At 45.3% G+C, this 12,886-nt stretch overlaps 1 protein-coding gene across 2 annotated transcripts in view; it reads right to left on the bottom strand.

Annotated features, from left to right (window-relative positions):
* LAMA3 (laminin subunit alpha 3) overlaps positions 1-12,886 on the bottom strand; it is a 477,258-nt gene that overhangs the window by 400,773 nt on the left and 63,599 nt on the right. For both annotated transcript variants that reach the window (XM_063923602.1, XM_063923601.1), the window contains exons 5-7: positions 11,838-12,008; positions 9,578-9,675; positions 7,247-7,362 (exon numbers count right to left, since the gene is read on the bottom strand). In XM_063923602.1, the coding sequence (XP_063779672.1) occupies positions 7,247-7,362; positions 9,578-9,675; positions 11,838-12,008 (385 nt within the window). The remainder of the gene's footprint in view (positions 1-7,246; positions 7,363-9,577; positions 9,676-11,837; positions 12,009-12,886) is intronic.

Raw genomic sequence — 12,886 nt, 5'->3', positions numbered from 1 at the left:
GGAGTCTGTTGCCAGCAGGCTCCCTGAAAATAAAAAACCTAACTAAAATACTTTCTTTTACAGGAAACTCAGGAGAGCTCCCTGAAAGCACCCAGTCTCCACTGGGCACAGTATCAAACTGAGGTCTGGAGGAGGGGCATAGAGGGAGGAGCCAGTGCACACCCAGATCCAAAGTCTTTCTTAAAGTGCCCATGTCTCCTGCGGAGCCCGTCTATCCCCATGGTCCTTACGGAGTCCCAGCATCCTCTAGGACGTTAGAGAAATACTAATTTGCTGCTTGAAATCATTTATACCACTGCCAAGGAGATCATTAAGCAGGTTCAACCCCAGAATAAAGGATTAATGGATATTTACCTAAGAATTCTGGCACTGCGCATTTAAGTTTGTGCTTTTTAAATGCAATGAGAGAAACGTATAAACAGACAGTGCTTCCAAACTTACTGCACCTCATTTTGCCCCATTTGAATTATTATGTTTATTGGTTTCACAGAGTTGCTTTGTTTTACTAGGGGAATGCCTTACATTTGTATAACCACCTTGGGCTATAGCTTATTTTAAAATTTCCTGTTTGAAGTTTCAGGCAGGGCCAGCGCACATTGGCAGGAAGAGAGAGGAGATTGCTGCTGGTCTCTCTCTCTCTCTCTCTCTCTCTCTCTCTCTCATGGTGGGTTCTGTATTGATGAGGATATTGCCAACTATTATCATTTCTCTAACGTCCTAGTGGATGCTGGGGACTCCGTCAGGACCATGGGGAATAGCGGGCTCCGCAGGAGACAGGACACATCTAAAAAAGCTTTTAGGTCACATGGTGTGTACTGGCTCCTCCCCCTATGACCCTCCTCCAAGCCTCAGTTAGGTTTTTGTGCCCGTCCGAGAGGGTGCAATCTAGGTGGCTCTCTTAAAGAGCTGTTTAGAAAAGTTTTTTTTTAGGTTTCTAATCAGTGATTCCTGCTGGCGACAGGATCACTGCAACGAGGGACTTAGGGGAGAGACTTGCAACTCACCTGCGTGCAGGAGGATTGAAGTCTTAGGCTACTGGACACTGAGCTCCAGAGGGAGTCGGAACACAGGTCAGCCTGGGGTTCGTCCCGGAGCCGCGCCGCCGATCCCCCTTACAGACGCTGAAGAACGGCAGAACGGAGGTCCGGAAACAGGCGGCAGAAGACTCCTCAGTCTTCATGAAGGTAGCGCACAGCACTGCAGCTGTGCGCCATTGTTGCTACACGGCTCACTGATCTCGGTCACGGAGGGTGCAGGGCGCTGCTGGGGGCGCCCTGGGCAGCAATATAGATTACCTTAGAGGCAAATAAATACATCACATATAGCCATTAAGGCTATATGTATGTATTTAACCCAGGCCAGTTTTCCTAATAACCGGGAGAAAAGCCCGCCGTGAAAGGGGCGGAGCTTATTCTCCTCAGCACTCAGCGCCATTTTCCTGACCAGCTCCGCTGGTGAGGAAGGCTCCCACTCTCCCCTGCACTACAGAAACAGGGTTAAAGAGAAGGGGGGCATAAATTGGCGATATAATTATATATTAAGAGCCCATATATAGAAACAACACCTTCTAGGGTTGTTATATACATTATGGCGCTTTTGGTGTGTGCTGGCAAACTCTCCCTCTGTCTCCCCAAAGGGCTAGTGGGTCCTGTCCTCTATCAGAGCATTCCCTGTATGTGTGTGCTGTAGGTCGGTACGTGTGTGTCGACATGTATGAGGAAAATGTTGGTGAGGAGACGGAGAAAATTGCCTGTAATGGTGATGTCACTCTCTAGGGAGTCGACACCAGAATGGATGGCTTACTTATGGAATTACGTGATAATGTCAACACGCTGCAAGCCGGTTGACGACATGAGACAGCCGGCGGACAAATTAGTATCGGTCCAGGCGTCTCAGACACCGTCAGGGGCTTGTAAAAACGCCCATTTACCTCAGTCGGTCGACAGACACTGACACGGACACTGACCCCAGTGTCGACGGTGAAGAAACAAACGTATTTTTCCTTTAGGGCCACAAGTTACATGTTAAGGGCAATGAAGGAGGTGTTACGTATTTCTGATACCACAAGTACCACAAATAAGGGTATTTTGTAGGGTGGGAATAAACTACTTGTAGTTTTGCCTGAATCAGATAAATTAAATGAAGTGTGTGATGATACGTGGGGTTCCTCCGACAGAAAGTTATGGGCGGTATACCCTTTTTCCCGCCAGTAGTAAGGGCGAGTTGGAAAACACACCTTAGGGTGGACAAGGCGCTCACACGCTTATAAAAAACATGGCGTTACCGTTTCCAGATACGGCCGCCCTCAAGGAGCCAGCTGATAGGAAGCTGGAAAATATCATAACAGTATATACACACATACTGGTGTTATACTACGACCAGCAATCGCCTCAGCCTGGATGTGCAGCGCTGAGGGGGCTTGGTCGGATTTCCTGACTGAAAATTTTGATACCCTTGACAGGGACAGGATTTTATTGTCTATAGAGCATTTTAAGGATGCATTTCTATATATGTGTGATGCGCAGAGGCATATTTGCATTCTGGCATCAAGAGTAAATGTGATGTACATATCTGCCAGACGAAGACACGACAGTGGTCAGGTGAGGCAGATTCCAGACGGCATATGGAAGTATTGCCGTATAAAGGGGCGGTCCATTGGACCTGGTGGCCATGGCAACAGCTGAAAAATCCACCTTTTGTTACCCCGAGTCACATATTGGCAGAAAAGGACACAGTCTTTTCAGTCTCAGTCCTTTCGTCCCCATACGGGCAGGCGGGCGAAGGCCAGTCATATCTGCCCAGGGGGAGAGGAAAGGGAAGAAGACTGCAGCAAGCAGCTCATTCCCAGGAACAGAAGCTCCTCACGGCTTCTGCCAAGTCCGCAGCATAACGCTGGGGCCGTACAAGCGGACTCAGGTGCGGTAGGGGGTCATCTCAAGAGTTTCAGCAACACTCGCAAGGGAACTCCGGGATCCTACATGTAATATCCCAGGTGTACATTGGAAATTCGAGACGTCTCCCCCTCACACAATTCACAGGCTGTATTCCCAGCAGGTGATAATCAAAGTACCCTTCTTACAACAAGGAAGGGGGTAGTATTCCACACTATATTGTGGTACTGAAGCCAACCGGCTCGGTGAGATCTGAAATATTTGAACACTTACATACAAGCGTTCAAATCAAGATGGAGTCACTCGGAGCAGTGATAGCGAACCAGGAAGAAGGGGACGATATGATGTCACTGGATATCAGGGACGTTTACCTACAGGTCCAAATTTGCCCTTCTCACCAAGGGTACTTCAGGTTCCTGGTACAGAACTGTCACTATCAGTTCAGACGCTGCCGTTTGGATTGTCCACGGCGCCCCGGGTCTTTACCAAGGTAATGGCCGGAATGATGATTTTTCTTAAAAGAAACATGGACGCTTTCCTGATAAGGGCAAGGTCCAGAGAACAGTTGGAGGTCGGAGTAGCACTATCTTAAGTAGTTCTACGACAGCACGAGTGGATTCTAAATATTCCAAAATCGCAGCTTTTTCCGACGACACGTCTACTGTTCCTAGGGAAGATTCTGGACACAGTCCAGAAAAACGTGTTTCTCCCAGTGGAGAAAACCAGGGAGTTATCCGAGCTAATCGGGATCCTCCTAAAACCAGGAAAAGTGTCAGTGCATCATTGCACAAGAGTCCTGGTAAAAATGGTGGCTTATTACGAAGCAATTCCATTCGGCAGATTTCCCGCAAGAACTCTTCAGTGGGATCTGCTGGACAAATGGTCCGGATCGCATCCTCAGATGCATCAGCGGATAACCCTATATCCAAGGGAAAGGGTGTCTCTCCTGTGGTGATTACAGAGTGCTCATCTTCTAGAGGGCCGCAGATTCGGCATTCAGGATTGGATGCCGGTGACCACGGAGGCCAGCCTGAGAGGCTGGGGAACAGTCACACAGGGAAAAAATTTCCAGGGAAGTGTGATTAAGTCTGGAGAATTCTCTCCGCATAAATAAGCTTAGAGCAAATTTATAATGCTCTAAACTTAGCTAGACCTCTGCTTCAAGGTCAGCCGGTATTGATCCAGTGGGATAACATCACGGCAGTCGCCCACGTAAACAGAAGGGCGGCACAAGAAGCAGGAGGGCAGTGAAAACTGCAAGGATTTTTCGCTAGGCGGAAAATCATGTGATAGCACTGTCAGCAGTGTTCTTTCCGGGAGTGGACGACTGGGAAGCAGACTTCCTCAGCAGGCATGACCTCCACCCGGGAGAGTGGAAACTTCATAGGGAAGTTTTTCAACATGATTGTGGACCGTTGGCAAAGACCAAAGGTGGACATGATGGCGTCCCGCCCGAACAAAAAACGGGACAGGTATTCCGCCAGGTCATGAGACCTTCAGGCGATAGCTGTGGATGTTCTGGTAACACCGTGGGTGTACCAGTCAGTGTATGTGTTCCCTCCTCTGTTTCTCATAACCAGGGTATTGAGAATTATAAGACATAGAGGAGTATGAACTATACTAGTGGCTCCGGATTGGCCAAGAGGGACTTGGTACCCGGAACTTCAAGAAATGCTCACAGAGGACTAAGGGCCTGGGGAGCTAAGAAGGGACTTGATTCAGCAAGTACCATGTCTATTCCAAGACTTACCGCGGCTGCGTTTGACGGCATGGCGGTTGAATGCCGGATCCTGAGGGGAAAAGGCATTCCATAAGAGGTCATACCTACCCTGGTCAAAGCCAGGAAGGAGGTGACCGCACAACGTCATCACCACATGTGGTGAAAATATGTTGCGTGGGTGAGGCCAGGAAGGCTCCACGACGGAAATTCAACTAGGTCGATTTCTACACTTCCTGAAAACAGGAGTGTTTTGGACCTCAAATTGGGGTTCATTAACATTTAAATTTCGGCCCTGTAGATTTTCTTCCAGAAAGAATTGACTTCAGTTCCTGAAGTCCAGATTGTAAAGGATGTATTGCATATACAGCTTTTTTGTGCCCCTAGGGGCACCGTGAGATCTCAACATAGTGTTGGGATTTCTTAAAATCATTTTGGTTTGAACCGCTCAAATCTGTGGATTTGAAATATCTCACATGGAAAGTGACCATGCTGTTGACAAATATCTCACATGGGAAGTGACCATGTTGTTAGCCCTGGCCTCGGCCAGGCGATTGTCAGAATGGGCGGCTTTGTCTTACAAAAGCCCATATTAAAATTTTCCATTTGAACAGGACAGAACTGGGACTCGTCTCCAGTTTCTTCATAAAGGGGTGTCAGCGTTTTCACCTGAAACAACCTCTTGTGGTGCCTGCGGCTACTAGGGACTTGGAGGACTCCAAGTTACTAGACGTGGTCAGGGCCCTAAAAATATATATATATATATATATATATATATAGTTAGGACGGCTGGAGTCAGAAAGTCTGACTTGCTGTTTATACTGTATACACCCAACAAGCTGGGTGCTCATGCTTCTAAGCAGTCTATTGCACGCTGGATTTGTAGTACAATTCAGCTTGCACATTCTGTGGCAGGCCTGCCACAGACGAAATATGTAGATGCCCATTCCACAAGGAAGGTGGGCTCATCCTGGGCGGCTGCCCGAGGAGTCTCGGCATTACAACTTTGCCGAGCAGCTACGTGGTCAGGGGAGAACACGTTTGTAAAATTTTACAAATTTTGATACTCTGGCTAAGGAGGACCTGGAGTTCTCTCATTCGGTGCTGCAGAGTCATCCGCACTCTCCCGCCCGTTTGGGAGCTTTGGTATAATCCCCATGGTCCTGACGGAGTCCCCAGCATCCACTAGGACGTTAGAGAAAATAAGAATTTACTTACCGATAATTCTATTTCTCGTAGTCCGTAGTGGATGCTGGGCGCCCATCCCAAGTGCGGATTGTCTGCAATGCTTGTACATAGTTATTGTTACAAAAATCGGGTTATTACTATTGTTGTGAGCCATCTTTTCGGAGGCTACTTCGTTTTGTTATCATACTGTTAACTGGGTTCAGATCACAAGTTGTACGGTGTGATTGGTGTGGCTGGTATGAGTCTTACCCGGGATTCAAGATCCTTCCTTGTTGTGTACGCTCGTCCGGGCACAGTACCTAACTGAGGCTTGGAGGAGGGTCATAGGGGGAGGAGCCAGTACACACCATGTGACCTAAAAGCTTTTTTAGATGTGCCCTGTCTCCTGCGGAGCCCGCTATTCCCCATGGTCCTGACGGAGTCCCCAGCATCCACTACGGACTACGAGAAATAGAATTATCGGTAAGTAAATTCTTATTTTAAACTGGTTATCTACCTATACAGAATGGAATTTAAAATTTGATAACTTGCTCAAGCATACTTCTACCAAGGCCCAGAAATCTGTACTTAATGTAAACATGTGCAGTTAAAAAATGATATTTAACCGAACTGTGCAAAAAGCATCTGGAACATTTGCTTGCATGTCCAAGATAATTCAGCACTATACTGCAGCTAACATAATATACACATGATAGCTATCCCAGTGAGGTACCTTAAGGAAACATTTGTTATCAGAATATGTGATGTTTTGTCAGTACAGAAACACCCAGACAGATATTTGAAGGCAAGGCTTCAATCAGTCAACGTTTTCACACCGAGATTTTGACTCGGGTTATTGTCGGGTTGACCCAGGTCATGGCTCAGAGTGAACGGGTCTTTGAAAAACCACCCTGGTACAGTGCCACGGCATTTCGACGTGAGTAACTTGCAGGGTTGAACACGGAAGTTGAACACCTGGAAGTGCGGACAGGTAACCCGGGTCATCCAACCTGGCTCCCATTCAAACCCCATGGATAGCCGGCTAACCAGCGCTTGGATATGATATCACCTCCAATGCAGTCTGTGGTCTCTTTATGATTCTACAGTAATGTGGCAGATCGGAATGCGGCATGCTGGTTCTACAGTGCACAGGGAGAGAATGTGTGCATCTGTACAATTATGGTGTCTGTGAATTAAGATGCTAAGCAGCTGACTGCGGGGTTTGTAGGTTGCATATTGACCAATGGGAGTATAGCTGCCTCACAGCATGGTAAGCTTGAAGAGGAAGGGGAAGATCACAATTGAGAATTGACTTTGTAGTTTTATATGGTCACATAACTTCCTAGTGATTTCTAACATTCTTACATTTACAATAGGGGCATTACTTTCCTAAACTTTATAAATTATGCTTACAACTAAATCTTTACAGCTAAAGATGCCATACAATTCTAGATTAATATTTAATACTCACGTTCGCATTGATTGGCTGTGTCAATACTTGCTGGTTGCCAAGGTTTCTGATTATAACCCGGACAGCAGCGGTCACAGATTTCCCCACATGTGTTATGTCGGCACTGACATCTATACCTTAACGATGAAATGTAAAGAACAATATATTAACCCAAACAATATGAAACCTTTCTGAAACAGCATGGACCCAAAAGGCCACTAGACCTCAAAATGACTATAAACCATGGAGTTAAAGTAGACTACTGCTTTTGAGACTTGGGTAGTGGGGACTGTCACAGGGCACAGGCTATTTGCCGACACTATGTAGTGCATGGAGTTAAAAAGCAGAAACAAGTGATCAGGGGGCTGCCTTTGAGCCTATCACCTACCTCCACTACTTTAGAACAGGGAAGGTATTTTCACACACAGGCACAAAAGCTACATGTTTACTGTAGCCTCCATGCATCCAGAAGCTCCCCGGCATAAAACACCTAAACCACTGAGACCAGCAACCTATGTGTACCGTAAGCTTAAAGGTGCATACACACGCAACGTTTTGTCCAACGATCGTGGCGTTCCCGCAGCGTTCCCAATCAATCAGACATCCAATTGTTCCATATGTATGCACGATATCGTGCATGGCACGCTCCCGTGCGGTCGTCTTCCGCTTCCCCTGATCTTAATGCATGTTCAAAAGATCAGGGGAAGCGGCTGCCGATCACATGCAGCGCTATGCATGGGGGGGTCGGCATAGCGGGCGATACTGCACCGGATCACCTCATGTGTATGGCCACCTGATATGTCAGGTCAAGGAGTGTCTGACGCATCGGTGGGTACACAACGTACCGTGTGTACGCACCTTAACACAGTCATTAGAAGCAACCGGAAATAGAATAAAAAATAAAACACACACACACACTTGGGAGTAAAGCAAAAAAAATAAGCAAGTAAAGTGGTTCATACATCAGTTGGGTGAATCCTCGATTTCCTGATGGCTGATCATCAAACTCAAAATACAACATGTCAAAAATCCCAGAATCGCTGATTCCGATCTTTTTGGGTATCGAGGATTTCCAACATGTTGGATTTAGCCATTTTTTTTTAAGACAATCAGCACTCAATTTATTTATAACCATGTTGCACTGCAGGGGGGGTAAAATGTGCAGAGGGATTTGGGAAGGGAGTATCCCAGCTCAAATCTAAATTGCATTGTAAAAATAAGATTGTCAAGCATTTGTGGCTACATGCAAAAGCAGCCAGTATTCACCCTGCATGCAAAAAAAAACACAAATGTACTTTCACCCCCTTCATTGCAACATGGAGTCTGATTCAGAGATGGATACAGTAGCACAGCTGCAGCACCTTTGTATGCAGCAGCTGTGCTAACATATGCTAATGCAGCAGGAGGCGTCTTGTATAAATAGACATCTCCTGCCGGCTTCAGGGGTCCGCTGCTGTGTCTGAAGATCACTCTGTGCGACCATCCGTCATCTGAGTAACCCTGAGGATATTTAGGATAGGAGATGTTTTCAAGCAGCCAGGGCCAATGAAGCTGCATGTCAACCATACTGCAGCTTAGGGGAACTGCAACCGCCATCGCAGAGAGAGATCTACACTGGCGATCCTACACAGATCTGAAAACATCGGAGATGTATGCAAACTATCAGGGTTGTGTAAATATCTGAATCTGCTCCATGGTTTGTCCAGGTGCAAAGTTACATTGTCCTGTAGGCTTTACTCCCAACTCAGAGTCTGGCTAATAAACTCCAGTAACAGATTAAACAAAGTATATTACAGTATAGAGTGAAACATTTCCATGTGGATGAAAAATAATCTTATGCTCATATATTATGGTGAGGTAATAAATGAAAAGGAGGAAAAGTCACCTTTGTTCATGGTGCCCGTTACCCACCTCTCACCAGGTACATTTCATTTTAGTAAATGAAGATTCAATTATAAAAGTGTGAGTTCTTCTAACCAAATGTTTCTACAACTTGAACAACTTTTACACTTTTTTGGTTTTGTATGTCTGGGTAATTAATATTTTTTCACAGTATTTTGGGGGGCGGGTGAGACCAAAAATGTGAAAAGTAGAAGAGAAACATCCATCAGCAGGGATTATACGGTGAGCTTGCTTCAGTATGTAGACGCTTCCGACTATTGCCCCTATTAGGTGGTGTTACATATATTGTTATCTGTCAATGAATCCACTTTTGGCTAATAGCTGTGCTACCTCATACATGAAACATCAAATTACAATAATAAGAAGAAAATTGTTGCTTTTCCCAGGGCACTATGATCTACTATAATAAATACAATTTCACTAGATGTTGTAAAATAAGTGATTACTCACAGGTTCTGGTTGCCAGCACTGTTTGCAATGCAAACATCAGCATGCCCATGGCACACACACCGACCTCCAATGCTGATGTCTTTAATACTGTAGTAATACTGGAAAACACAGACACAATTCATAGCGGTAATAAACTTTCAACTTTTGTGGTCTAAGAAGTGTTATTTTCAATCTGCAGTCAACCCCAACAAGCCAAATGGTATGCGGTTAGTGTACCGCTCGTCGGGATCCCGGTAATAAACACTGCTGACATATGAGTAAGGTGGCCACACGCAATCCTGTCATTCCAGCCGAGCGCCAAGCAACAGCATCAAAGTTGTCCACACCGCAATACAGGCAGTCTGGATGAGTCCCAGAAGTTACTCACACAGGCCATTCAGCTTGACCCGTCTGCATCAGTGGGCTGGTACTATGGCTGAATGGCTGAGAATGACCACTACAGCTCTAATAGTGGTCAATTGTTGGTCATCTTCTGGATACATTTATTAACGTGTCTGATAACAATCCAATCAACAAATGCCACACATTGTGCAAAGTAGGGTACCCAGCACAGTGGCACAGTGTTTAGTATTGCTGCAGCATAGCACTGGGTTCATGCAGTAGGTTCAATGCTAAACAGGGAACCAGGCCCTTGTCTGTGTGGTATATGTTCTCCCAATGTTTGGCAATACATAAACAACTATAAGAATGTCCAATATCAATGAAGATATTAGATGATAAGACTGCGATAGCAGAAAGCACTTCCAATGGGAAGCGACTACCCTGTTATCACGCTAGCCCTACCTGGCTTATGGGGGCATCGGCCGATGCAGTCCTTAAAAGTCGGCTTGTTGTTTTGTGAGCATATGCGAAATCATAATCCCGGCATGCACACATTTACTGACCAGACCCCCAAGCAAATCCTGCTAGGAAGTACTGCAGCTGGACATCACAGAGCCTGGTGGGAGGGGTCAGAGCTGTCAGTAACTGTAATGCAGCTGCTCCTTAGTAACAGTGGGGTCTATTTACTAAGCCTTGGATGGAAGTAAAGTGGACAGAGATAAAGTACCAGCCAATCAGCTCCTAACTGCCATGTCACAGGCTGTGTTTGAAAAATGACAATTACAAGCTGATTGACTGGAACTTTATCTCCGTCCACCTTATCTCCATTCAAAGCTTAGTAAATAGACGCCAGTGTTTTGTGGTTACTCTGTTCGTTAGCAGTGAGATAGAGAGTGGGAAAATGGGGAACATCCAGGAGGCATTTTTCATAACTAGGCCCCCATTTACCAAGCCTTAGAGAAAGATAAATAGTACGGTGATAAAGTACCGTCCAATCAGCTCCTAACTGTCATGTTACAGGCTGGGTTTACAAAATGACAGTTAGGGGCTGATTGGTTGGTACTTTATCACTGAGCTATTTATCACTCTCCGGGGCTTGATAAATCTGGGCCTAACCTTTTGAAACCTACTGTATATATCAACTGACCCAACAGTGATCGCTCCAATCACCCACTAAATCTCACACAATGGAAATATTTATCTATTTATACCACCACTCTGGGCCAGCTGGCCAGGCCAATCATCTACCTTTCTCACTAATGCTGGGTACACACTTGTAGATATATCTGCAGATCAACTGATCTTCAGATATATCTAAAGACGGACGGGCAGTGTGTTGTGCATAAACACTGCCCGATCCGTCCAGACTGCCGTCACAAACTGGGCGGGCATTTACATGCGCTCGCCCAGTTGTGCTGTCAATCAATGGCGGCCTCTGCAACAAGTGTATGGGCGGTCAGCTGACCGCCCGTACACACAGCACGATGTGCCAATATGTCGTTAGATATATTGATCGTCGGCTGTGCTGCAGGGTCGACGCAATATGTCAGCGTTCACAGACATATCACTCGTACACACTAGCTGACGGACCTGCGATATATCGGCCGTTCAATAGAGCGGCTGATATATCGGCCAGTGTGTACACCTTAACTTTGCCAACAAATCATTACTTGGGTACGTTTTCCCCGGGCAGTGAAACATACACCTGCGTGTCCACTCCGCGCACATGTCCACCGTGACATGTAGTGACATGCACTGGGCTGACCACCAAAGTGCAGCAATGGATAATAATAAAGGCATTTTGCCACACTCAATAAATCAGTTCCGCTGTAAACAGCATGTGCTCACATACAGTATTAATAACTACATTTATGTCCATATCAATAGGATGAGGAAGGAATTAGGATATAGAAAGAAAGAGGATGTTAATGACACTTACTCTCCGTGTTACACTTGGATCTTTTTCTGCTTTGGATATTAAGTGACCAAGCAGCGTGTTTGTTCTGAGGAAACGCAGCCGGATGTTCGTAGCCTTTGTGAAATCTCTCAATACAGGAGAGTCTATAAAGTGTTTAGCACCAGGTCGTCCATTTACTAAACTTACTACCACCTAAGAGAGGACAGAAGATCATTAGTATGAATCAAAGGTGATCTCATCTTTCAGCACATCCACATATTGCTCCATATATAATATTTCTCCCATATACTTTCTGCATTCCTATTAGTTCTAGTTCCTCATAGCTCATGTGTATCTGATGTGTTCAGCATAATCTACAAATATATAGATTATTATAGAAAAATAAGAAGCGATTATTAGAAAAATAATCTTACAATTTCTTTCCACAACATCTAAAACTCAATTTCATTTTTATTTCCAGTGTGCGACAACTGTCATGTACAGTAGGTCAGAATTTGTAATAAACCCATCTGAACAACAACTGTACAAGAAGTCACTACACGTCTACTTTACTATTCATATGACTATGCTACTGGCTAGAAGCAACAAAAGTTTGCAGTTATCAAGTTTGGACGACCCAGCCCTAACCCAAAATACCCCCAGGTATAGCAAATAGGAGCAGATTCCTGTTACCTGAGGGCAGGAGCCAGCTTGTGTGTTGGCTCCTAATGCTGAGGCTCACAACACAGTACAACGGACGACCTCTATAGAATGGAGGACTGCTGCTCATCCCTGAGGGAATATACTGTAAGCCACAGTACAGCACAAACCATGTCTTCTTAAGGAGCGGTTGTCCAAAAGTGCTAATAGTTAAAAGAACTTCTTTCATGACACACACTCATCCCTAATATAAGTAACGTGTACATAAACTATGTCCAAACATGAACTTTCTTCATGTGTTTGATCTTAATTTACCCGTTATTACTTTTAACTGACCCGAAAAACAAGCATGGAAAGGTAGCAGTTTTATTTCACAAATATTTAACATAAAAGACGAGAGCCCAAGTTCCGGCAAGTCTATCAAAGTACCA

The sequence above is a fragment of the Pseudophryne corroboree genome, chromosome 5, assembly GCF_028390025.1.
Source record: "Pseudophryne corroboree isolate aPseCor3 chromosome 5, aPseCor3.hap2, whole genome shotgun sequence".
Taxonomy (NCBI): Eukaryota; Metazoa; Chordata; class Amphibia; order Anura; family Myobatrachidae; genus Pseudophryne; species Pseudophryne corroboree.
Note: the sequence above shows the minus strand (reverse complement) of the source record. Positions and strands in the feature narration are given on the sequence as shown.